This window comes from Carettochelys insculpta, chromosome 29 (genome assembly GCF_033958435.1).
Source record: "Carettochelys insculpta isolate YL-2023 chromosome 29, ASM3395843v1, whole genome shotgun sequence".
In the NCBI taxonomy this organism is placed as follows: Eukaryota; Metazoa; Chordata; order Testudines; family Carettochelyidae; genus Carettochelys; species Carettochelys insculpta.
Window position 1 is genome coordinate 12532464 of NC_134165.1, and position 26921 is coordinate 12559384.

The 26921-nt window shown below is 46.6% G+C and overlaps 1 protein-coding gene across 1 annotated transcript; it reads left to right on the top strand.

Annotated features, from left to right (window-relative positions):
- Positions 1-9205: 9205 nt before the first annotated feature.
- LOC142003247 (keratin, type II cytoskeletal cochleal-like) lies at positions 9206-22576 on the top strand. Its single transcript, XM_074980007.1, has 9 exons — positions 9206-9670; positions 10943-11151; positions 14205-14265; positions 15659-15754; positions 16009-16173; positions 17423-17548; positions 19007-19227; positions 21393-21427; positions 22162-22576. The coding sequence occupies exons 1-9, from the start codon at positions 9206-9208 to the stop codon at positions 22404-22406; spliced, it is 1623 nt and encodes a 540-aa protein (XP_074836108.1). The 3' UTR covers positions 22407-22576.
- The last annotated feature ends 4345 nt before the right edge of the window (positions 22577-26921 follow it).

Here is a 26921-nt window from a genome sequence, read left to right on the forward strand (position 1 = left end):
TTATTTATTAGTGAAGCTGTTGTCAGGAGGACAATTAGTGACTTTAAAAAGTTTGGACAGTTCATAGAGGTCAAAAAGTCAAATTTCTGCACTCCACTTCAGAAGATTGCTGACCCATATGACTATATTCTCTGGTCTCTGATACCCTCCAGGTACTGGATGACATGTTGGTCCCACTGAAGTCACTGGGAGATTTGGAATCAACCCTCGCAGGGCCAGGATTCCACCTACTGGGCATTAATTATTTGATGCATAAAGACTTTGATTGCAAAGGAAGGCTCAGGGACATGGTGGTAAAGATGTCAGAGCCCCAATTGCTGGGAACCGACTGGCTAAGCAGCAGTCCAGCAGAAAGGGACTCTGGGATTATGGTGGATGAAAGGCTGGATGCGAGTAAACAGTGAGCCCTTCTAGCCAAGAAGGCTAATGGCATATTGGGGTGAATTAGGAGGAACATTTCAAGCAAATCTAGAGAAGTTGTTTTTCCCCTCTATTCAGCACTGGTGAGGCCACATCTGGAGTACTGTATACAGTTTTGGGCCCCCCAGTACAGAAAAGATGTGGATGTGCTGGAGCAGGTTCAACGGAGGGCAACAAAAATCATTAAGGGGCTGGAGCACATGACCTAAGAGGAGAGGCTGAGGGATTTTGCCTTATTTAGTTTGCAGAAGAGAAGACTGAGAGGGGATTTAACGGCAGCCTTCAGCTTCCTGAAGCGGTGGGAGCTCTAAAGAGGATGCAAAGAAATGGTTTGCAGTGGTGACAGACAGCAGAACAAGGAGCAATGGTTTGATGTTACAGAAGGAGAGTAGGCGAAGGGTGGTGAAGCACTGGAATGTGTTGCCTAGAGAGGTTGTTAAGTCCTGGCTTGACAAGGTCCTGGCTGGGATGACTTAGTTGGGGTTGATCCTGCTTGAAGCAGGGGGCTGGACTTGATGACCTCCCAAGGTTCCTTCCAGCCCTATGATTCTATGGTCATCTTCAACCAGTTCTACCATCGATGGAACTGCCCCCACTGAGTGTTAGAACTCTGAAAAACCTTAAAGCCAGATCTTCAAAAGAGGTATTAAAAATCACCCCCCTAGTGAAAGCTACCTCTTTTGCAAACCCAGCTCTGTTTGTTGTTATGGAACACTAGAAATTCTAACCACAAGCTTCTTGAAAGATCTCCCCCTTAGTACAAACTTGGCCATGCAGTCTGACATGTGCCTTTCAACATAAGCAGCTGAATACCTCACATCACGATAGGAAATGAATTATGTGGGGGGATGAAAGTAATTGTTTTTCTGGAGAATTTCAGTGCAATGTTTCCTCATCAGCCCAGTTTCATGGGTTTTGGTGGTTTTTTTGTTTGTTTGTTTTTGTTTGTTTTTTGGTGACTCATAAACATATAATCTGCTCTGGAGTTCTGCAGCGCTGTCCAGGAAGTAGACGGGACATTGGACAGGAGAGGAAAGACAGAGCATTGTTTAGGATGCCACAGTAGCACTTGGGAGACACTGGCTAAGTTCCACGTTCTGCTACCAACTTCCTGTGCGACCTTAACAGTCGCATCAGCTCTGTGCCTCAGTTTTCCATCAGTAAAATGGGGACAAGGGTGCCCTCCCATGTCACCACGGTATTATGAGGATAAAAGACATCGAAGTCCGTGCACTGCTTGTATATTGTTGAATTCAGGGCCAGAAGCACTTAAGAAATTGGAATAGCGGGATCTGAGAAAAACAGTCTTCTAAGTGCCACACTGCAACAGGCTCCTGAAGTTTCAGAAGAAGTATTGGGTGGCTGCCTGAAAGCTATCTGTCTGCCTTCCTCCTGAAGCAACACCTAATGTGGATCTTCACAGAAGTAAAGAGGGACAGGTTTGAGCTCCATCCATCCTGAAGCATTCATCTGCTCCTACATCCTCTGGCTCACCCACGAGCTTCTGCCTCCCGAGCACTGGATCCACAAATGAATGATCCCACCCCAGCGTAGACCATGCTTCTAAAGACTTCAGATCAAACAGAAATGCCATCAGCACTCAGGGTCTGATCTTTTGCGGGAGGTGAAGAATTCCCACAGGGAGCGTTTGGACTCCCCTAACTGCAGGCAACCCAGGCCCACCCTTCAGCCAAGGAACATAGGGGCAAACCACAGCTAGACCACATGGGCCCCAGCTCCTTGATCTGCTTATAGTCCTGCTGGTAGCTTGGGCTCCAAGAGTGAGCCTGACCCTGCCACAGCTGGTTGTTTTATGTATTTGAGGCAATGTTTCGGATGACAACCCATTGACTTAGACTCAGTGTTGGAAAGGTCCTGTGATTTTACTGCTATTCTGTCCTTTTCCATTGCCAAAACCCACACAGAACCTCAACACAAAAACATAATTGCAGCATTGTTTCCGCGCCATTCTTAATTTTTAACCTGAAAGCTTGCAGCAGGCCATTCTCCGGCCGAATTTGCATGTTACCTTAAAAGCAACAAGAAGTCCTGTGGCACCTTATAGACTAACAGATATATTGGAGCATGAGCTTCATGGGTCTTTGCCCACGAAAGCTTATGCTCCATAATATCTGTTAGTCTATAAGGTGCCACAGGACTTCTTGTTGCTTTTGCAGATACAGACTAACTCAGCTACCTCGCTTATGTGTCAAAAGAAAAAAGCAGTAAAGTAGCACTTTAAAGCGTGTTACTTTATAACAACATTTATTTGTAGCACCATCTATTGGCAAGTTTACAACAGTGCTTACTTACCTGGAGAATCATACACTCCTAAGGCTGGCTGGAAGAGATCTCTGTTGCTTTAATATCTCTGACTGGCTCAGGCTTTTCTTTTAGATTCCCAGCTGTGGCTTTGATGACTCTGTCTTTTCAGGGGTGTAATAACACGCATCACCTGTGCCAAACAGTATCGATGTTAATGTGATGTACGTGTTTCTTTTTACATAGGGTGCGTCTACACTAGCCGGCTACTTCGAAGTAGCTGGCACAACATCGAAATAGTACACGTCGCATCTAACCGTGCCATGAGCTATTTTGATGTTGAAATCAATGTTAGGCTGCTAGACATCGAAATCGCTATTCCCATCCGAAGATGGGAACGTTGAACATCGAAGTAGGGCGTGTGTAGATGATCCGCATCCTGCTACTTCAAAATAGCGGGGTCCTCCATGGTGGCCATCAGCTGAGGGGTTGAGAGATGCTCTGTCCAGCCCCTGTGAGGCTCTATGGTCACCGCACGCAGCAGCCCTTAGCCCGGGGCTTCTGGCTGCTTCTGCTGCAGCTGGGGGTCCATGCTGCGTTCACAGGATCTGCAACCAGTTGTCGGCTCTGTGGATCTTGTGTTGTGCAGGCCGAGTGTGTCTGGGAGGGGCCCTTTAAGGGAGTGGCTTGGGGCTTTGCTGGCCCCTTATTTTGACAGGGAGCGCTTGTGTGTGTGGACGCTCCGCATTTTCTTCCAGGGCGGCTCCTTTCGACGTTCTCTGTCGCTACTTCGACATTGAAGGTCAACAGCACCAGCCCTGGAGGACGTGTAGACAATACGCGTTGAAGTAGCCTATTTCGATGTTCTTATGTCGAAATAGACTACTTCGACGTAGTGTGCTAGTGTAGACGTAGCCATCGAGTATGAAGCGCTGCAGGTTACCATTGGCAGACACAGACATGAACCTCTGTCACACCAGGAAAAATCCAGGAGGATATTTTAAATGTAAGTGCTACATTACCCTAGGTCCAAGCCTTAGGCTGACCTAACCACAGATGCAAATCCAACCCTGTTGATTGCTGCAGCACCAGGACTGAATTTGTCTCCTTTGGTCCCACAGTAAAAATGCTGCAGGTTGAGCCTCTCTCATCCGGCACCATCAGGGACCTGACTGGTTCCAAAAGAGAAAATTTGCCAGACCATGGCAAAGCATCATCACTAACACTTCCAGTGCTTACCTGTTTTCCAAACAGCTCCACTGTGAACACAAAGAGTCTCACCACTTCTTATTGCAGGCCGTAAACTGTTCATCCAATTCCAGTGCATTTTCCTTTCTGAACATACCGAGGATTAAGTGGCTGCTTCAGATATTTTTAATGCCAAAGTAAAATACGGTATGATTTCGAGAGGCAAATGAACTGCTGTGTTAAGTGCTGTCTGAATAATGCTAGAACTTGCAGTCAGATCATTCATTTCTTCCTTAGTCCACTGCTGGAGATCTGTCCTTAATAGGACACAAGGTACTTGGATCTGTAAAATAGACAACTTTTTATGTCACCCAGGACATTTCATTATTCAGTTAAGAAAATTAGATTTACAACACAAAGGCTACGTCTACACGTGCACCCAACTTCGAAATAGCTTATTTCGATGTTGCGACATCGAAATAGTCTATTTCGATGAATAACGTCTACACGTCCTCCAGGGCTGGCAACGTCGATGTTCAACTTCGACGTTGCTCAGCTCAACATCGAAATAGGCACAGCGAGGGAACGTCTACACGCCAAAGTAGCACACATCGAAATAAGGGAGCCAGGCACAGCTGCAGACAGGGTCACGGGGCGGACTCAACAGCAAGTCGCTCCCTTAAAGGGCCCCTCCCAGACACACTTTCATTAAACAGTGCAAGATACACAGAGCCAACAACTAGTTGCAGACCCTGTATATGCAGCACGGACCCCCAGCTGCAGCAGCAGCAGCCAGAAGCCCTGGGCTAAGGGCTGCTGCCCACGGTGACCACAGAGCCCCGCAAGGGCTGGAGAGAGAGTATCTCTCAACCCCCCAGCTGATGGCCGCCATGGAGGACCCCGCTATTTCGATGTTGCGGGACGCGGATCGTCTACACGTCCCTACTTCGATGTTGAACGTCGAAGTAGGGCGCTATTCCCATCCCCTCATGGGGTTAGCGACTTCGACGTCTCGCCGCCTAACGTCGATTTCAACTTCGAAATAGCGCCCGACGCGTGTAGACGTGACGGGCGCTATTTCGAAGTTAGTGCCGCTACTTCGAAGTAGCGTGCACGTGTAGACGCAGCTAAAGGGTGCATCCACACTAGCCGGCTACTTCGAAGTAGCTGGCACAACGTCGAAATAGCACGCGTTGCGTCTACATGTGCCGTGAGCAATTTCAATGTTGAAATCGACATTAGATGGCGAGACATAGAAATCACTATTCCTATCTGAAGATGGGAATAGCGCCCTACTTTGACGTTCGATGTCAAAGTAGGGCATGTGTAGATGATCCGTGTCCCGCTACGTTGAAAGAGCGGGGTCCTCCAGGGTGGCCATCAGCTGAGGGGTTGAGAGATGCTCTGTCCAGCCCCTGCGGGGCTCTATGGTCACCCTGTACAGCAGCCCTTAGCCCAGGGCTTCTGGCTGCTGCTGCTGCTGGGGGTCCATGCTGGGTGCATGGGGTCTGCAACCGGTTGTCGGCTCTGTGGATCTTGTGCTGTGCAGGGTGAGTGTGTCTGGGAGGGACCCTTTAAGGGAGCGGCTTGGGGCTTTGCTGGCCACTTATTTCGACGGGGAGCACTTGTGTATGTGGATGCTCCTCGTTTCCTTCCAGGGCGGCTCCTTTCGATGTTCTCCGTTGCTACTTTGACGTTGAAGATCCATGGCACCAGCCCTGTAGGATGTGTAGACGATACATGTCGAAGTAGCCTATTTTGATGTTCTTACGTCGAAATAGGCTACTTCGACGTAGTGTGCTAGTGTAGACGTAGCCAATATGGTTTAGCTCATCCAGATTGCATCGAGCTTGTTTTTTTTTTCCTTCAGGCTCATGAACTTGTGGTGTTGGAAGCTTCTTGTCACTTTCCAGAATTCAACTAATTAAATGCCATTTTTTTGTGTTGTGCATTCCTTTTAAATAATGTTTATGGGAAATGGACCCACATTTATAGAGCAGTTTGTTGAGCGGCATGCAGATAAGAGAAGCCAGCTTTAAAGAGATCTAGCTAATCCTCCAGATTTAAATGCTGGACTGAATTAAAGGGCAAGGAGTGGAATAATACACCTTATTTTTCAACTGCATTTCTTCTTTCTTGGAAAACAGGGAGCCAAATTTTTTTGGCAACTGGAAGTCAAGGCCCAAACTCCAGGAAGCCAGGATTTGGGCCTGAAAGAAAATTCAGGAACTCTGAATTTTGCACTGATGTAAAAGCTAGTTGAACACTGTAACCTTACTTTCACTGGAGAATGCCCTAGGGGGACACTCGTGTATTTTATTAAATGCCACTCTTGGATTAAAGAAAAAACGTGGAATTAGATTTCAAGCAGACGCCCACGCACACTCTTCCCCTCTTGCACTCTTACCCTTGCACCGGCAAAGAGATACACAGAGACAGCAGAGGAAGCCAAGGTATAGCGGGTCGGGTGTGTCCAGCTGTAGACAATAATACAGGGTGGTGAGCTGATTGTACAGCCACCTTGTCAGCTTGATCCCCTGTTACCTTGTGCTCTCTTGTTAGTGCGATACTCAGGAGCAGTCCGTGCCATCCGTGCTGGGGAGCGGGAGAGGGGCCCAGGTCCAGGACCCTAGGCCTCCTCCTGCCTCCCCAGCCAGCTGAGACTAACTCCTGCAGAGTGGTGAAAACAAGAAGAATGCCCCCCTCCAACCTTATAGCTTTGCACCCAACTTTTCCTTTTGTCCTGTCCCACTGCCCCAGGACTCTGTAGGACCATGAGTCATCAGCTACCAACAGATGTGACTTTGATCTTCACTTGAGGGGGGCCTCTTTCTCTTTCTTGGGTGGGTTCTTTTGCAGGGCTCAGCTTCTATTATTCTCTGACCATCGAGGTCTTACTGGCAGCTGGTCATCCAGACAGAATCGCTTCAGGGACGGATTCCATTGCGTACAATACTACACTCACACTTGTCTGTCTCACCCAAAGAAAGCTCACATCAGAGGAAGCAATTTCTTTTACAAAGGAACAGCCGGGATTTCTTTAAGACTTATGGCATCTGTAAACAATTGCATACTGCTTTATAATATTTTATAGCAATCTAGCAACTGCTACAAAACAAAGCTTACAGCAAGTTACAGGACTTAAAACCCAGCGATGACTGAAAGTTACACAACTTACATCTGCACTGGTCTGAACAGAGGCTCTAGACAACAAATATTAGTTACTGGTCAACCTCAAGGCTCCATGAATTGCACATCTTGTTTGGAGTCAAGTGAACTAGGTGCTGTTCCCCAGATCTGCTGTGAGACCTCTGAAAAATACAAACTCTCTGAAAAATAGAGATAAAATCAATGGTACTCCCCCGCTTTAAAATATGCATTGATGCAAAATGCCATGTAAGTACCCAATTATTATTAACACTATCAGAATGACTTGTTATTAAGAAGAATATATGACAAGTCCTTCCTGGAATAGCCACAGTCTTTATTATTTAGGGTTATTAAGCTTTATGGATACCTAAACAAGCTAAATTGGTTCCCTGGGGGGATTCCCCTGAAATATAGACATTCCAGTTAAGAGCACCGTTGTTAGGAGTAGTATATGGTACTACTAAGGAGAATCAGGGAGGCCGACAGAATTGTAGGGCACCTGGGCAAGGTGCAGGGAGATGGCTCCATGCTCCCAGAAGCAGGGCGTGGCCTTGGGAGAAAGGAGCGTGGCTGGGACTGCCCAGCCCTCTCTGCCACGCCATCCCTCCACCAGTCTTTAGCGCCACCTGGAGCTTGCTTTGCAGCACTCTGGCTGTGATTTAAAGGGCCCAGAGCTCTGTCTGCTGCTGATGGTGGGAGCCCCAGGCCTTTTTGTATTTCCGGGTCCTGGGGCAGTTGTCCCTTCCATCCCACTGTTGACAGGCAGTAGGAAAATTGAAATCTATGGGAAGGCCGGGTCCTGGCTTCTGCAAAGGTTTAAAATGCCCATTCACTTTCTGCAATCAGACATTTGCCAGCAGATAGCATCCCCTGTAAGCTATGTACTTGGGCAGCCTCTCAGGAGTGATTCAGATGCAGCCCAACTGATTAGCGGCGTCCCCACAGTGAGGTTTTGTCTCCCCGGGTGGTGCACATTTGCACATGCCACTTTAAATATTTATTCCCCACACAGGTGGAGGACATTAGAGGGAACGTTGCTGGAGAGATGTCATTGTTGAAAAGAAAGCCGTGACAGCTGCAGTCTAAGAATAGGTAGGGAACAAGCACCCCTGAACAAAACTATTGTCAGGGGGTCAGCATGAGTGTCCAGAGTGGCACGGGAGCAGATTTTCGTTGGCATGCGAGACGGAAGCTCAGCCCCCCCCCCACTCTCCTGCCCCATGCAGCCAGCAGCTTGCTGAAAGCCATTGATTAACAAATTTAGATTAACAAAAGACCAGCTAATGCTACCAGCCACCACCTGAAAGGTAAAACGCTGCATCTTCATTTACTTACTAATGAAGCTGTTATAAATGGGACTATTAGTGACTTTCAACAGCATCACTGGCCCTTGGACAGTACATAGAGGTCAAAAGGGCACACCTCTGAACGGTTGCTGCCCCTTGCTTTACGGCCTGCAATACACAGGGTGTCGGACTGATTGCTGCAGTGGCCCTGCGAAATCTCCGGACATACAAGCTGTTGAATTCATTAGAGCTGCTTCAGATCTGCACGGAGCTGTAAGTGAGGTTATAATCTGTTTCTAAGCGAGCATTATGAATAGCTGTGCCTCAGAACAGGGCCACTCAGTTGATTCTGCTCAGTCATGACACATCTTGGCGGCAGCTGAATCCAAGCATGGAGTAAAGATGCTCACCCCTGAAAGAGGAAGGCTCACAAAGTGGGTCCGTTTTGAAGGGAAAAAAGCCAACGGTGCTGTCTCAGCATCTGCACCTTCCCTACTTAATTCCTCTCCGCTTGGAAGATGAAAGGCCGTTTGTGCAGAGTTTAAAGTGAACCCCGAGGGAGCTCCTGGAATTATTTTTTTTAATTATCTTCGCTCCAAAAAGTCCAGGTTGGAAAATTCTAGTTGGCTTTATGAGTTTATAGGTTGCCAGGGGATGTTATGTTAAGTGGTGTTCCAGGACAGCCCAGTGATTAGCGGCTTGGGAAAGATGGGTCACTGCCAGGCATACCAAACTGATTAATTCAGCCAAAAGTTCTGAGATCTTCTGTGACCAAGCCCAGCTCTTCCAGCAGATAAAAAGGGGGAGCACTCAGGACCCAAGTTCAGAAGGACTTCTCTCCTCCTTTGCGTTTTGGCTGTGTGGTCCCGACTGCTCCTCATACCTAGCGATAAGAAGCCATGGCTCAGAAAACCCTCAGCATTAGGTCAGGTGGAGTCTCCAGGAATTTTAGCGCTTCCTCTGCCGGTATGCCAGGGAGCCGAACCAGCTTCAGCTCCATCTCCGTTTCCCGGGGAGGTGGCGGAGGCCTGGGACAGATCGGTGGCGGTGGCTTTAGCAGCAGGAGCTTCCATGGTCTAGGTGGAAGCAAAAGAATTGCCGTTAGCGGAGGCTATCACTCTGGTAGATCTGAATATGGTTATGGGTTAGGTTATGGTGGGGTTGGGTATAGGATCAGCGGAGCTGGATATGGGTTCGGCGGTGGATTCACACCTGGAACCGGTGGTATCCATGAGGTCACCGTTAACCAGAACCTCCTGGCGCCCCTCAAACTGGAGATCGACCCCACCATCCAGAAGGTGAAGAAGGAGGAGAAGGAGCAGATCAAGACCCTCAACAATAAATTTGCCTCCTTCATCGACAAGGTAAGGCGTGATCGGCTTCATCTGCGAAGCCTGCACGCCATTGGCTACTCAAAATCCGCTAAGCATGCTGTGATTTGTACTGCTCTCCATTATGAGTGATGAAAACTTCACAATCAGTTCAGCTATGAGTTCTCACTCTGTACCCCAGTCAGATCCAGGGTCTTAGTTCTGCCTCTGCCAATGATACAGTCTGGACCTGAAAAATATGGATGATGACCCTTCATTCTTCTGTCTCTCTGAGTTCTGTACCACTTGAATATGAAATGAAGGGTTATTGCAATATTCTACTTGCACACTTAGCTGGGGAACTAACTTTGTTCTTTGAAAGGGACAAATTAAAACAGGGTCACCATCTTTGTGAAAGCAGACAAGTAGATTTGTGCCGGGGCTGGGTCAATTTCCTTTATATGTTTGCAAGTCTATGTGTTTGTCTGAGCCTGTTTTCTTGCAAAGGAGGAATGCAAAAAACACATGGTCTAACAATTTCCATAAGGCTGTTGATTGAACATAAGCTTAAAACAAATTATACTGCCTCGTTTTAAAATCTTACCTACACTACCAAAAATGCGAAGAAAAATCTAAATTTTTGCTGGCAGTACACTGTTATTGTAGCTTTGTTAAGCTATTGGAGAAACAAGATAGATGATAGATAGATCTTTATTCAGGTGATATGAAGAGCTACGCATAGCACAAAAACTTTCTCTCTTTCACCATCAGTAGTTGGTCCAGTATAAGATGTTACCTCACCCACCTTGCCTCTCCGTTGACACAACATGTATTTACCAAGGGCTCTGTAGCAATTGACTATTAGCTCCTGAATATTGAACTTGTGTTCTTGTGTAACTAACATACATGCCCATTAAAAGCCATAATGCACTAAGGCTAGGTCTACGCTAGGCAGTACAATCAATTTCAGATGCTCGTTCTAGCTATGGCAGTTGCATACCTAGAATGGATGTATCAGAATCAACTTACTTCCTGAGTGTAGTCCAAGCCTCTAGTCTCATGTGGAATTATGGGAGTTGACACCCGAGCCCAGGCGGGTCAATTTTGCTGCATCTTCACCAGATGTGCAAAATCGAACTCTGGAAGATCGACCGCAGTGCGTTGATCTTCCAGTAAGTATAGATGTGTTGTAAGCCAAAGTCCCTGCCCAGAAGACCTTAAAATCTATTCTTAAGAAGTGCATTTGGGGGGTGAGGTTTGTCTTTTATTTTTTTGACTTGATGGGGCTACTTCTAATGCTTCGGTATTTTATCTGATGGGATTCAGGTCCGATTTCTGGAGCAGCAGAACAAGGTGCTGGAGACCAAATGGTGCCTGTTACAGGAGCAAAAAACCGTGAGAAGTAATATTGAACCCTTGTTTGAAGCTTACATCAATAACTTGAGGAGACAGCTGGACGCTCTTGGAAGTGAAAGACTTCGTCTGGATACAGAGTTGAGGAACATGCAGGATACGGTAGAAGATTTCAAGATCAGGTAAGCAAAACCTGGAAGAATTCTAGTCTGTTCTATTCTATTCTGCTATTCTGCACTACGCAATTGTACTCAAATTATTATGCCATACCCAAGGGTGTTGTACCGGAAAACAAAGTCCTTGAAACTTACTGGCGTGACTACATCACTCAGGGTTGTGAAAAATCAGCATCCCTAAGGCTCTGTTTACACTGTAGAGCTATGTTGGGAAACCAAGGTATCCCGAAGGAGTAACTCCATGTCTATATTTCGAAATATTTTTTGAAATACCAGGTGCATGATTTCGGCATCCCTCTACCCCTCGTTTTGGGAGGAGTAAGGGATGCAGTATTTCAACATTTGACACCGTGTGGACAGCGCAAAATCCCGAAATATCCTATTTTGAAATTGACTAGAAATAGGATATGTAATTTGTCATTCCAAAATAACTTTGCGAGTGTCTACACCAGTGGTGTCCAGAAGAAATTTCACAACCTCCACAGTCCCCTGCCACACCAGGCACCACTGCCCTCTGCCCCCAGAGAATACTCACCAGAGCCATGCATGCTGGCGCTGTTACCACTGTCACTGCTGTACACGCATGAGCCGAGGCTGGAGACGCAGGAGGAGCTGCTTCTGCATCTGCCACCACATGCTTGTTCCACCAAGTGGTGGGTCACATGCACAGAGTGGGTGGAAGACACTCCATTTCACCACACCACGGTTTCCTGTTAAACACTGGAATAAGTTACCTAGGGAAGTAGCGGAAGCTCCGTTGCTGGAGATATTTAAGAGCAGGTTAGACGGACACCTACCAGGGATGATCTAGATGGTGCTTGGTCCTGCCAAGAGGGCAGGGAACTGGACTTGATGACCTCTTGAGGTCCCTTCCAGTTCTAGTGTTCTGTGATTCTATGATTCCCATTCGCCACATGTGGCGAATGGGAAATGTATTGGACAATGCAACTGCTATTTTGAAATAAGTTTGAAATATCAGATGGTTTATACTGAATTTGATAAACCTCATCCTATGAGGAATAGAGCCTATTCCAAAACAGACATTTTAGAATAGTGGCTGTGTAGACAAAGAATAGGGACTCTTCTGGAGAAAGCTATAGCGTTTTCAGGGACTTTAATCTGAAATAGGCTCTATTGTGTCTGGATGCTCTATTTTGAAATAAATGAGCATTGTTTTGGTATGCATTTTGAGTGTAGATGAGCAATTTTAAAGTAAGCTATTCCTGAATAATCAAAAGAATCTCTTCCAGAAGAGTTTATTTGAAATATGGTGCTGTGTAGACATAGCCAAAATGGGGGATGCTCTTGAGAGTGTGAGGAAAGTATTCTTGGGGGGGTATTGAGAAGCTTTTAATGGGGGACCTAATATGCATATTTTACTCACAGCAATGAATAGGTGTCTACTTGAACCATGGAGAAGCCACACGTTTTTCATGCATTGGTTAGGACACACACAACTAGTGTCACCGATGTGTTCATACAGTTCTATATTCCATGCCACTCTTCCTTCTGCCTGCTGCTGGCAGCAGCGCTGCCTTCAGAGCTGGGTGTCTGGCCAGCAGCCGCTGCTCTCCATTCTGCCTTTGTGGGTGGAGGACAGAAAACATTGCAGATACTAAGATGGGGCATGCAATCAAATAAGTTTGAGAACCACTGGTATTTAGAGTAGATGTTGTCTCAACAGAGCAGTAGCAATGGATGCTAATTCATTTAAGGAGGGTCTTTGGGTTCATTATGAAATCTGCTGTCTATGCAGAAATTACTGTGTGAAATTCTATGGTTTGCGTGATTCAGGCGACAGGAGTTAATAATCACAACAATCCTCCTGGGCCTTGAAATTGATGGTTCTCTGGCTCAATTTCCAGGGATAGATTTGCAGCCACTCTGGCCTTGATTAGAGAAAGTATGTTAAGCCCATGCTTAAAGTTAAGCATGCACATGAGTGCTTAGCTGACTAGGTATGAATGGGAGCCCCTGTCCTAAAATTATCACCCAGAATCTCTAGCTAATGGGCAAAGGCGATGGCTTGTTTCATGGGTGTACATAGGGTTGTGGCGTTGAAAGGAGTATGGGAGACAGAGCTCCTTGTCAACTTTATTTTACTGTGTTATTGGGGGAGTATCTTCCATTGACTTTTGTTAACTATTTTGACCCACGGCAAGAAATACTGACTCAGTTTGCCTTTTACAAAAATAGGCATGAGTTGTGTTAATTTTCCATGCATATATATCAATGTCTCCAGGCTGTAACTTCATTCAGTCATAATGCCATTGAAGAGGTGTCATATTCCAGAGGCAGAAGAGTCTGCAATCTTTCCTTTCGTGAAGAGTCAGGCCTGCCTTGCCTGTTTTATTAGTGGCACAGATTCTTTCTTTGAATCATTTATCTCCTCCAATTAATTATTAGCTTCTTATTAGCTGGGCAGCAGTCCATGTTTAGTGTTAGCTTTTATTCTGCCGCCACACTCGGGGGGGTTGCTGTGTCCTACCAAGCAGGAGAGGCAAATCGTGGATTCACACTCTGTACGCTTCATGTAGCAGACAGGTGAATCAAAGGCTGCCCTTAGATACCCCTTTTGTAGTGGAGCTTTTGCAGAATCCAGCCCGTACTAACTAACCTGGGTGTGTCACAGATGAGCTCAACCAGGGCGCCACCCAACGCTTCCAGCCTGAGAAAAATTGCTGGGATTATAAAAAGACTTTGATACAGGATGAAAAATGAGAGGAGGACAGAACATGCCTTTAATGAACGCTTGCACGTTCTCTGGATGGCATCCTTCTATTGTCCGGCCCCAGGGTACTGTATCTGCCACTAGGCTTGTGAGAAGATGCACAAAATCATCTAGTTCTTCCTGCTGCTCCTTCTGATAGCTGAGAAGATCAGCTAGTAAAAGGTTTGTCAGTGCAGGCTCTGCCAATGTCATTGATAACCACTGTCGGTCTTTTGGCCATTAGTAGCTACAGACCAAGGTACGCAAGGACGAACAGAGTGCAAGGCTAAGGATGGTTCTATTCACGCAAGTCATAACATGACTCCTGTCCCACCTTCTCCCTGACCAGGTATGAAGATGAGATTAACAAGCGCACGGCAGCAGAGAATGAGTTTGTGATGCTCAAGAAGGCAAGTGATCACGATTTAAAAAAGGAGGGGGGGATTTTTTTAAAATCAGATACTCTGGAATAACATGTCCATGCTACAGGGAAGCCCTGGACTAAGCAAAACTTATTCTGAAATAGTGTGTCCACACCCAGTAGAGCCTATTTCAGATTAGAGTCCCATAAAACTGAAATAGCATTGCAGCACAGCAGCATTATTTTGGAATAAGCTGTTCCAAAATAGCTTATTTCGAAATAGCCTCTACTCACTAGGGGTGTGTCTACACTTGCATTCTTCTTTCGAAAGAGGCATGCAAATGAGGTATAACTTTGCATATTCAGCACCTCATTTGCATGTTCTAATTCCAAAAACGCTTCTTTCGAAAGAAGAAAGCCAGTGTAGACACTGCTTTTTTTGAAAGTAAACCCCATCTTCGAAAGAATCCTTCATCCCATTAAATAAAGGGAAGAAGGATTCTTTCAAAGATAGGTTTACTTTCAAAAGAGCAGCATCTACACTGGCTTTCTTCTTTCGAAAGAAGTTCTTTCGAAATTAGAACATGCAAATGAGGTGCCGAATATGTAAATTTATACCTCATTTGCATTTTCGTTTGTCATTTGCGTGCCTCTTTCGAAAGAGGAATACAAATGTACGCACACCTAAGGTGTGTCTACACTTGCTTTCCTCTTTTGAAAGAGGTATGCAAATGAGGTAAATTGAAAATGCAAATGAGGTGCAGCGTTACATATCTGGCACCTCATTTGCATATTCCTCTTTCAAAAGAGCTTCTTTCGAAAGAAGAAAAGCAGTGTAGCCACTGCTTTTTTGAAAATAAACCCCATCTTCGAAAGAATCCTTACACTCCCTGTTCCAAAATCTCTATTTTGGAATACGTGCTATCCCCTGTAGAATGAGTTTTACAGAACTCAAAATAAGCAGTACTCTATTTCAAAATTATTTTGAAATAGCCATTTTGCTGTGTAGACACTCCTAATAGGGTCCATTATCCTGAAGTAACTTTGCTTTGTAGACACACCTTCAGATTGCCTTAAAAATTCCATTGAATCACGACAGATAAAGACCCAGGGATGGGAGAAGGGGCTCTGGGGAAAAAGAACCAGAAACGGCTGATGTTTTTTTCCACTGCAAGCTTTGTTATCCAAAAATGGTGGTTTATCACAAAAGAGAAAAAATGTGACAAACCCCTTAAATTTTTGACAAAACCCCCAAAATTTTTCACAAGGAAAACTAAAATAAATGACTCCTTTCCCAGCCTGCTCAACTTAAAATCACAAAGATCAGACAGCCCATAAATCTGGGATGTTCTGCGGCAGCTTGTGTTAAAGACACAGCAGCCGTCCTATGGGAGTATGGCTGTGCCGTGTTTGGCTAGATCTTCTCTGTTCTACGTTTTCAGGATGTGGACAGTGCCTACATGAACAAGGTGGAATTGGAGGCCAAAGTGGATGCGCTGAATGATGAGATCAACTTCCTGAGAGCTCTCTATGAAGCAGTAAGGATCATTCTAATTTCCCACAGCCTCCTGGGTCGACCATAATGCCATTTTTCATCCCAGAAGCCAACTTAACATCAAAGAGAATCAAACTGCTCAAGACATACATGCTCGTAGCCTTTTATGTTTACTGGGCTGTCATTCCCTCCATGCTGATGTTTTACCCTGCACGTTTCTATGAAGAAGCAAAGCAGAAGAGGTATGAAGAGGAGAGATCCTGACCCTGAATGTCATTTTTGTTTGATTTTTTTCAGGAACTAGCTCAGTTGCAGTCACAAATCTCTGACACCTCTGTCGTCCTTTCAATGGACAACAGCAGAAACCTGGACCTGGACAGCATCATCAAAGAAGTCAAAGCTCAGTATGAGGATATTGCAAACAGGAGCCGATCTGAGGCAGAATCTTGGTACCAAACCAAGGTGGGTGGCATTTGAGTTCTGAAGGTTTGGACCATGAAATTCATCAGCAGAATGGGTGGGGAGATACTCTTTGAACAGGTTTTCTCTCGAAATGTGTCGCTTCAACAGAAGTGAAAATATTTACAAAATTGTCATCAGTCTGGACACCAATTTTTAAAACAGGATTGGAGAAAAAGCTGTCAACATTTTCAGAAAAGGTTTTGATTTTGAAAAGCTTTCTTATTTCCAGACTGACTTTATTTCATTTCTTTAAAAAATAATGTTAAAAAGGGGCATTGCTCAAACAGAGCATTGAATTCATGGAAGCTGACCTGAAGTGTGATGCTGAGGCAGGGGAGAAATTTCACTGTGAAAAATTTTGATATTTTGACTTTTTTGCACAATTCAGGACAATTTTGTTGTAGTTGTTTTTAATGTTGGAAGTTTTTCAGGACTGAAAAATATGCTGCCAGTACAGATCTAGGGTTTTAGATGGGGTTGGACTCATAGCAGCGATTCCATCCCAACTCACCTCTGTCACTCCTGCCACTGCTCATGCTGACATAGCTCGACTGCTATTTTTAGCACGTTAGCCCAGTGAGAGCTAGTGCAGGTATGTCTATGCAAGCTGGGACTGACACCCTGAGCTTTGGGCATTAGCGTAGCTACAAACAAAAGAAGAAGTGGAAGAAATCCATGGATCTTAATACAGATTGCACCTCCCTAAACTGGGATTCTCTGGTCCAGCCACATCCTGGACCAGAGAGCCCTGAGTCAGGGGGCTAGTGAGAGGTAGCTGGGAGCCCTGCTGGAAGGGAGACTGGTGACGGGGGGCCAGCATCCCTACGCACGAGGAGTCTGGTAGGGCTTTTGCCCCTGGGGCTAGCATCCATGGGGCTTAGGCCAAATCCAGCAACCCAGATGGGGCTGAAGCTGCCATCCACCAGGCCAGGCCTGGGGCCAGCAGTTGTCAGCTGGGGCTGGTATGAGCCCAGTGAGGACCAGGTGCTGCAGCTGGGGACAGCCCGGCCAAGGCTGGAAGTAAAAGGGCTACCAATGCTGGAGGTGAGAGAGGCTGGAGGCAGATGTCCAATGAAGCAGAGCCAAAGTCAGAGAGGGGGACCTCTCCCTCATTCGAGGGTCCCAAGGGTGCCGGACCGGGGAGGTACAACCTGTAGTTTATAGTGACTCATGACGATTCTCTCTGATGCCCCTTTCACTTTCTTCTCTGCCTCTGACTGTGCCTCCTCTACTTCCGCCCCCCTCACAGTACGAGGAGCTGCAGCTGACCGCTGGCAGACACGGGGATGACCTGCGCAACACCAGGATCGAGATCTCCGAGATGAACCGCATGATTCAGAGGCTCCACTCTGAGATTGACAACGTGAAGAAACAGGCACGTCAGCCTGGTGGTTCCCTTCTGGGCCATAGGGGCAGGAGGCAGGAGGAGGGAACTTGGACTTTCAAGACTGGCAGTGTCCCAAAGGAGAAAAGCCCTCCCAGGAATTCATGACTGCCTTAATGGCTGCTCTGGCCTACCAAGGGTGTGAGAGGCGATGGTTGGAGAGCGCTGGACTCCAGCATGACCTGGCAATGTGGCATTGGCCTGAGATGCAGGCTAAAATCCTGGCTCTGCCACCAGCTCGCTGGTGCCAGTGGGCAAATCCCATCACCTTTCTGCCTCAGCTTTTTCTTCTGGGAAATGGGCATAACAACCCTGACCTCTTTTGTTTAGGGCTTTGAGAATTGATCAAAACCACATTATAAGTGCTAGGGAGAATGATGTTGATGGTGCTGAGGGAGGGAGCTGTTACAACACAGAAGTTACACAGTTTTTCCTGTGAGAGCAGGAGCTGAGAGGGGGTATTAAGCCAGTCTCTGGCAGCCCTAGTGCTCTAGGAGGTACAGAGATAAAGGACCAAAATGGAGGTCTGGGCAAATCTCTATAACCCTGAGTTTCATGCTGAGTCAAAAGATACACACACATTTCAGTGGTACATACAAAATGGGAAGCGACTGAGTACCGCAGAAAGGGATCTAGGGGTCAGAGAGAAGCACAAGCTAAATATACGTCTACAGTGTGACAGAGGTGCAAAAAATGCAAACCTGATTCTGGGACACACAAACAGGAGTGTCACCAGCAAGACACGAGAAGTCGTTCTTCCGCTCTACTCAGTGTTGATTAAGCCTCATCTGGAGCGCTGGGTGCGGTTCTGGGCATCACATTTCAAGAAAGATGTGGAGAAGCTCAAGACATTGGAGAAGGTCAAATGAAGAGTGGCAAAAATGATTAAGGGTCTTGAGAACATGACTCATGAGGGACAACTGAAAGAATTGGGTTTCCTTAGTTTGGAAAAGAGAAGACGTGTTAACAGCTTTCAAGTACCTAAAATGTTGTTACAATGGGGAGGGAGAAAATTGTTCTCCTGAACCTCTGAGTGTAGGAAAAGACGCAATGGGCTTAAATTGCAACAAGGGAGGTTTAGGCTGGACATTAGGAAAAGCTTCCTGATTGTCAGGGTGGCTAAGCGCTGGAATAAGTTGCCTAGGGAGGTTGTGGAATCTCCATGGGTGGAGATATTTAAAAGCAGGTTAGATTAACATCTGTCAGGGATGATTTAGATGGTGCTTGGCCCTGCTGTGAGTTCAGGTAACAGGACTCAATGCCCTGTTGAGAACCCTTCCACTTCTAGTATTTTGTCATTCTATGATACAGGCCACAATCTTGTAACCTTTCTGCAAACAGCCCGGCCACCCCTGGTTGGGCCCACCAAAATGATCGGGGTGGTAGATTGCACATTCACACATGCTCCAAACGGGATTTATTCACTGTACGCATTTCCTGCTTTCTCAGTGTGCCAACCTGCAGACAGCCATTGCCGATGCTGAGCAGCGTGGTGAATTAGCCCTTAAAGATGCCCGGGCAAAACTGGCCGAGCTGGAAGATGCCCTGCAGAAGGCCAAGGCAGACTTGGCCCGCCAGCTGCGGGAGTACCAGGACCTCATGAATGTCAAGCTGGCCCTGGATATCGAGATCGCCACCTACAGGAAGCTGCTGGAAGGAGAGGAGAGCAGGTGGGTGAGATGTACAAGCTGAACCTCTCTCACCTGGCACCTTCAGGACCTGAGAATTTGCTAGACCACAGGAGGTCAATAATGTCTAGTTGCATTACCAACACTTCCACTGCTCCCTGGGCTCTTAGGGGTAACTTACAGCTAAAGAACAGCACAGAACATTGAGAGCCAGGCCTGGTGCTGGAAACAAACCTGATGCAGCTACAGAAAACTAGGCCATGCCCACAATAAGTGGTTGTGTGGTTAACTAAAATCACACTGGATTACAGAGGTTGCAGATGAGAATGCCAGATTAGAGAGGATCAACCTGTACGTTAGAGTTAGCTGGAAAAAAAAAAGTCATTAAAACATTTTTGGGCAGAAATTTCCCAAAATGTCAGTTGCTGAGAGGGAAATATTCCCACGGAAAACTCCAAAAACAAATTAAATGGGGAGGGGGTGAAAAGAGGGAGATGGATCTGGGGCAGCGTTCCCTGTAAACTGAGCACTTGGGAGCCCACCCAGGAGAGATTCAGGTGCCACTCAGTGGATTAGCAGAGCACTCACAGCCAACAGCATATGTTTCTATTGGTGGTGCACATCCACAGATGTGTCAGTGCACATAACAAAATTCATTCCACCCACGGATGAAAAAAAAATTAGAGGGAACATTGGTTCTTGGGGGTGAATTCGTGGAACCCTGAAGATTTCTAAATAAATATTTTGATAAAAGGGAAAAGGAGGGGTGGTTGCTGAATTTTTGGGCTGGGCAAAAGAAACGATTTCTCAACAACCAGCTCTAAACTGCAGCCCTCCAGCCCCTGCAATGGGAAGCAGTGATATTAAACCCAGTGAATATGGGTCACAACGCTTTGCTGAGAGGGATGAAACTGGACCAAAAGTCAGGTCTATTGATGGGGGTGGGATAGGCGAGCTTCTACCCCAGCACCCAGAGATTCAAAAGAGGCTGGGTGCTGCCACTGTGGCAGCTGTGCTAGCCAGACTCACAGGCCCTCTAACTTGCCACCGGACCCCCAGGCAGCACTAAAGGCTGGCAGTGAGGAGGCACAACATGGGCGAGGGATTCTGAGGGCTGTTTTCTTCAACCCCTCCCCTCCCGCCCAAGGCTGCACCCTTTACAGGAGCTCACAGCCGGGGCTCTCTCCACCTTGCCCAGAGATCCAGCAATTCTGTCAGCACCCTGCTGAAAATATTTCCTGTGCACCACCTAAGGCCCTCGGGGTATGTTTACACAGCAAATAGCCAACCATGGCTGGCTTCAGGCTTAGGCTGAGGGGTTGTTCTGTTGCTCTGGAAGGCTACGTCTACACTTCAGCAATCTGTTGACAGAAGCTGTCAGAGTTCTTCTGACAAAACGTCTGTCAGCAAATCACGGCCGCGCACCACAGCAGATTGAAAGAGCAATCTTCTCTGTCAACAGAGAGTAGCCAGAGCGCCTGGCGGCTCCCTCGGCAGAACAGCCAACTGGAAGCTCAGCACCCAGGGCTGCCCGGTGAACCAGGAGCCCTGTCTGTTGAGTGAGGGCCCCTGGAGCATCTACACGGCTTTTTTGTTGACAGGAAACTGTCAACCAAGGCGTTATTCCGCCACATGGAGAGGCACAGCGCTGCTGGCAGATGTACCAGGTTTTGCTGACAGAGTGCATTTTGCGTGTAGGAGCTCCGTGGGTTTTTTTCTACAAAAGACCAGTTTTGTTGGAAAAACGCTCTCAGGTAGACGTAGCCTAGATGTTTGGAATCAGGCAGAGCCCAAACTCTAGGCCTGTGCCTGGCAGGAGGCAATGAAACAGCCCCAAAGCCCAAGTCCTGCAAACCCCAGTCAGCTGCCAAGGGCCAGCCACAAGTTTGGGGGCTTTTTTGCTGTGTAGAACTATGCCCAGTGGTGAATTTCACCCCTTAGGGACAGGTCTTCCCATTGATGGGGTCAGACTAGTGTGCCTCAGCTGAAGTTCTGGTCCTAGGACCACACTTCTCAATGCAAACATGAGAATGTATTGAGCTTCCTACAAGTTAAAGGTTATCACTTCGTGTCTGAACTTCACCAAATAAGACTCGTCTTAACATGGTGCTAAACATTTTAGCCTCCTAAGTTACTAAGTACCACAATTGTTGAAGGTCAGATTGCTCAGAAGAAGTGTAATAATCTTTCTTTCCTCCTTCTAACAGGCTAGCTGGAGAAGGTGTTGGAGCAGTGAACATCTGTAAGTATTCTGGCTCTCAAATGGTAGAGGTACAATGAGATGACAACCTGTGGAGAGAGCTAGGGGCTGCAGATAATGCAGAGCAACTGAAATGTAAAGGGTCAATTGTTTTACATGTCCACTGAAAGCAATAAAAGACGTAATCGGCTTCATCGGCAGCCAGAGAGACTGAGGTGATACATTAGGAAAAACTTTCCGACTATAAAGTTAAGCTCTGGAAGAAGTTTCCAAGGAAGGTTGTAGAATCCCCATCACTGGAGGTTTTTAAGACCAGGTTGGGCAAACACCTGTCAGAGATGGTCTAGGTTTACTTGCTACCCCAAAACAGGAGTCTGGATTTGATGACCTCTCGAAGTCCCTTCCCACCTTATATTTTCACGATTCTATGCGAGGCTACAATAAATTACCATATCAGGTATAATGAGGTGTCCTGTGGCACCTTAACTGCACATTTATTTGAGCAAAAGCTTTTGTGGGTTGGACCTTGCTTGCATCTGTCAAAGTGTTAGTCTCTTCCAGTCCAACCGGCATTTTGCAGGGTGAGAATAGAGATTACGCGAGTATGAGGCAGCTGCATAGCCACGAAATCTGTCTAGACAACACGAGGTTTTACAAGGGACTGGTAGAAATCCACCAGTTTCGGCCGTTTGGAACAAAATGTTCGAGTTGCCTTCTGTGAGTTGCTGGCTGCTGCTCTGTGCAGTCTAAGCCTCTGCTTTCTCTCTGCTCTGCAGCTGTGGTCACCTCAAGCGGTGGGAGCAGCTACAACGCCGGAAGTGGGCTGGGCCTGGGGAGCACGGCCGGACTCGGCTACCCTTCTGGGCTCAGCGTCGGAGGCAGCAGCTTTGGAGGAAGCAGCTACAGCACCAGCAGCGGGAGAGGTCTGGTGGGAGGATTCAGTTCTGGAGGTGGGGGAAGCAGCTCCAGCATGAAAATCGTCTCGAAAACCACCTCGACCAAAAAGACCATCCGCTCCTAAGCGCCAACAAAGTCCCTGTTCACCCCGGCCTGGCGAAATGAAATATGACACTGCCTCCTTGTGGCAGCACAGCCCAAACCATCTCCAAGGCACAGGCTTGTGGGGGAGGGAAAAAAAATCCCATTCGATACCATTTAGGAGTCACATTCCGATTAGGGGAAACATTTATTGGCTTGAGGGCGAGCCATTTCCTAACCTGCCATTATAACGCATCGAACCCCAGCCAGTGCATTAACAGCATCATGCGAATTCTGAATGAATAATCGGCCCTGCTGGCTGATGAGGTCCACGGCTGCAGAACTCGGCTCGCAGAAATTAACAGATTTTTTTTTTCCACCATATTCCCGCTCTTTCTTGGATCGGTGTAACTCTGGAGTGAAGCCAAATCCGGATTTACACCAGCGTGATTGAGAGTAGAATCTTGCCCTACGCGTGGCTCTGTACATGGTTTTTTGCTAAATCAACATCAAGCTTACCTAGCAAGTGTCCTTTCCAGCTTTGTGTTCGGGCCCTGGAGTTTGAGCCACTGCTGCTTCTGCTTCGACAGCGGCAGTGGCTGGAGCTCCAGGCCCCTTTGAAGTGCTTCAGTAGCTTCACTCTGCGTGGGTTACTACCTTTGGCCCCACCTCTTCCACCTTTGGCCCTGCTCCTTCCAGGGGTGCAGTACCTGGTCCCCCTCCCACGTTGCCCCAGGGGCTGTCGACCTTGTTGTTTGTGTTGCATCTTAGTCAAGCAACAGAGGCCTCTCTCTCCCGCTAGCTCTTGGGAGGTGAAATGGGTGTGTTACAGTGAATATGAGAAAGTCTCCACAGTTCTGAGTTCATCTTGCTCCTGCTGTATGCCCTTTCTGCCTGGGGTATTTCTCTTACTCTGCCTGCCGCACATAATACTCTTTGTTTCCACTGGCTTGTCTTCTCTACCAGACTACAGCTTGTGTAACAGTCAATAAATTCTGACCTGTAACTCGCTTATCACCAATGGGACATTAGCACTGACCCAGCCACAGGTTTCTAGATCCTGTGCAAACCTCACAATTGTACCACACAATCGATCCTCTCAGTCAGCTGGGAGAGCATGAAGATGAAGTAGAGATGACGAAAGATCTATGGTTTATACCTACACCGAAATGAACATGTAGAACGTCGTGCTTTGCTGACCATTACATGATCTATCCCGTCCAAAGAATGTCTGCATCTCATTTGCCTGTGTTCTTCACCTGTATTTTTATGTGGGGGAGAAAAGATTTTCCATTACCAAAGTTCCTATCACTGCATGCTTGTGTTGATTTCATTTATCAGTATCCCAAAGTCATGACATTTCTTCAATAAACTGCAATCAACCTATCTGTCTGCTATGTGGCTTTATGCTCTAGAATGTAATTTGCTCACAAGTATAACTTTATAAGAAGTTTTCTAAGAGTTTTCCTGAGAACATATGCACTTATTCCTTACTTCCCATAGTTTCCTCATAGCTATTGGACTTTGAGAGAGAGAGTTAAACCTAAGCTATTGGGGCACTATGTGGTGGGAATGGCTTACAAAGATACACTGAAAGATTTGGTTGTATTGAGTTTGCAGAAGAGCAGAGTGAGGGTGGAGCTGATTGCAGCCTTCAACTACCTGAAGGAGTTTCCAAAGAGAATGGAGACAGGTTCTCCTCAGTGGTGACAGATGACAAAATGAAGAGAAATGGTCTTAAGTTGCAGTGGGCAAGGTCTAGGTTGGATAAAGCAGTTACTTCTAGGTTGAAGACATAGAGTTTGGATAAATAGACTGTAAGGTGGACAATGGGGGGCCCAGAATTGGACTCAGTACTCCAGATGTGGCCTGACAGGTGCCAAATAAAGGGGAATAATCACATCCCTAGATCTGCTGTCAATGTTCCTACTAATGCACCCCAATATGCCATGAGCTTTCTAGACAACAAGGGCATAGTGTTGACTCCTATCTAGTTTCTCATCCACTGTGATCTCTAAGCCACCCCCTTTTTTTTTTTTTTTCTTCAGAATCTCATCCACTGCAGTTCTTCACTGGCATGCTCCTTTTGTTGGCTCTGGTTCTGTGTTTAATGCATATGATGTTACAGTGTGCTCTGGTATAGTTTGACAATACGATTCCTGCCTTGATATAAATTTTCGGGAAGATGGCCCTTACTTAGGGTCACTCATTTGGGAAGGAGGGGAAAAGAGAGCACACAAGAAAAATGGGAGAGAAGGTGCAGTGGGGGAGAAATGCCAAATAAGAAAGAAATAGGGATCAGACAAGAGAAATCTGCACTTGTCAGAAGGCACAGAACCCACTGTCTCCTGACCCTTGACTAGGAAAAGGATGGGGCATGAAAAGATTCTACTACTATTTAATCCTTTTACTCCAGGTGGAGCACGGGTCCTCTACAAGTCTCCTCCACTTTGCTCTGTCTCTGGACAAAACTTCTAGCTGACTCCCAGAGTATCCCAGTTGTTGTCCTTAGGTCTCAGTAGATGTTCTCCACATTGTCCAAGGTCCTCCTCTTTTGCATTTTCCTTGCGAGTTCCATTTGAGACCTTGATGGACTCTGCTGGATGATGGTTTTCTGAGAGCGTGGCCAACCAGCCCCACTTTCTTCTCTTGATTTGAACATCAAGTGGTTCTTAGGTGATCCACTTTAAACTCTATATACATGAGACATGAATGTTCAGGGGAGGCCAATGAAAATGATCAGGAGGCTGGAGCACATGACCTAAAAGGAGAGGCTGAGAGATTTGGGCTTATTTAGTTTGCAGAAGAGAAGACTGAGGGGCAATTTGATAGTAGCCTTCAACTTCCTGAAAGGGGGATCTAGAGAGAATGGAGAGAGACTGTTCTGAATGGTGACAGATGGCAGAACCAGGAGCAATGGTCTGAAGTTACAGTGAGAGAGGTGTTGGTTGGATATTTGGAAAAGCTATTTCACCAGGAGGGTGGTGAAAGACTGGAATGCATTACCAAGAGAGGTAGTGAAATCTCCATCCCTAGAGGTTTTTAACTGCTGGCTTGTCATGGTCATGGCTGGGATGATTCACTTGGGGGTTGATCCTGCTTTAGGCAGGGGTCTGAACTATACTACATCCTGAGGTCCCTTCCAGCCCTAGAATTCTATGATTCTATGAGACAAAAGATGCTTGACTTCTTGGTCTGTGTTCTACATGGACTATTCTGAAAGAATTCAAGCTGAGCAGAGGATAGAAATTCCAATTTAGGGGGGAATTTTGAGATTTCAAAATTTGTCTTTGATCCAATTAGGAATAAAACCTTTAAATTTGCCGCAAAAGCAAAATTCTGTTGAAAAAACCCTCAGAACTGATCAAAAAGTTTCAGTTTCTTAGTTTTCTGTCATCCTAGAGAGTGCAAAGAATTTTATTTCAGAATGAGAAATCATTTAACAACTGAAAAATCAAAATGTTTCCCCTTGTGAATGTCAAAATGGGCTCTTTCAATATTACCTCCAGAGCCCAGGATCTGGAATAGTCCATCTCTTTGGGAAGGGTCAATTTAGTTTCCAGACTTCACCATGGAAGACAGGAAGTCTGAAAACCTCCAGACTCTAGTAAATCCAGGCTCTAGATCTGACCCCTGCATCTCAGCTGTACAGCAAGTGGTGAGAACTGACGTCTACAAAAATGCATTGCTCTTTAAAGACTTAAACCATGTCTACGTTACCAGGAAGACTGACCCGCTCACAGATGATCTTCCAGGGTTCAATTTTGTGCGTCTGGTAGGGATGTGTGAAATCAACTTATTGGGGTAGTCAGTCAACCCCTGTCTTCCTCGGTAAGGGAGGTCAGTGGGAGAAACTCTCCAGTCGACTTTTTTCAGTGAGGATGGCCAGGTAAGTCAACTGCAGAGAAGTCAATCTAGCTCTGCAATTGCCGTGGGTAGAACTCTGTGTCTGAAATCGACTGGTTTTCCGAGCTAGACCTGGCCTTCCATCCAGAGATCCATACGCTGCATCAGTCCAAGTTTTGTCTCTGCATGGAAACTCTGTGTGAAACAAGTTTTCCACATCACATGGAGCACAGTTACTGCACCTGAATACAGGGACTGTTCCCAGCCACCATTCCCATAAAGGGTGGGGGCAGTGAGAGAAGGGAGGTGGGGGCCAAAATTTTGTCCTTCCTCTTCACCAGCCGGTGGAGCTGGCAGGCCACCCTGGGAAGGCCCATGCTGATGGGTGACATTCTTGCATGCCATTGTGAGGCCACGTCTTCTGCAAAGAGAGCTCGCCAGTTTGTGTCGGTTCAGCAGGCGTGAGCAGGGCCGGTTCAGACAAGCTGATTTTTCCATGTCTACAGTTATAAACCTGGGAGAGAAAGGGAGAACAAAAGAAAACTAATTTCATGGCTTTAGTTTCACAGTGGATGCCAACTGACTAACACATGTTTCAGAGGCTCCTCAGTGTCTTGGGGCCAATCCTGAGAGCTGCTGAGCTCCCACTAGGCTCACCAGAAGAGGGAAGGCAAAGCGGGGGGAACCGCTCTGGGGACCAGCAATTCAAAAG

What these genes read in the sequence shown, in the direction of transcription:
- LOC142003247 (XM_074980007.1), top strand. Translation starts at nt 9,206, where the DNA reads ATGGCTCAGAAAACCCTCAGCATTAGGTCAGGTGGAGTCTCCAGGAAT. An exon ending in TTGCCTCCTTCATCGACAAG is followed by an intron (nt 9,671 to 10,942) that starts GTAAGGCGTGAT and finishes GATGGGATTCAG; the next exon opens with GTCCGATTTCTGGAGCAGCA. An exon ending in TTGACAACGTGAAGAAACAG is followed by an intron (nt 17,549 to 19,006) that starts GCACGTCAGCCT and finishes CTGCTTTCTCAG; the next exon opens with TGTGCCAACCTGCAGACAGC.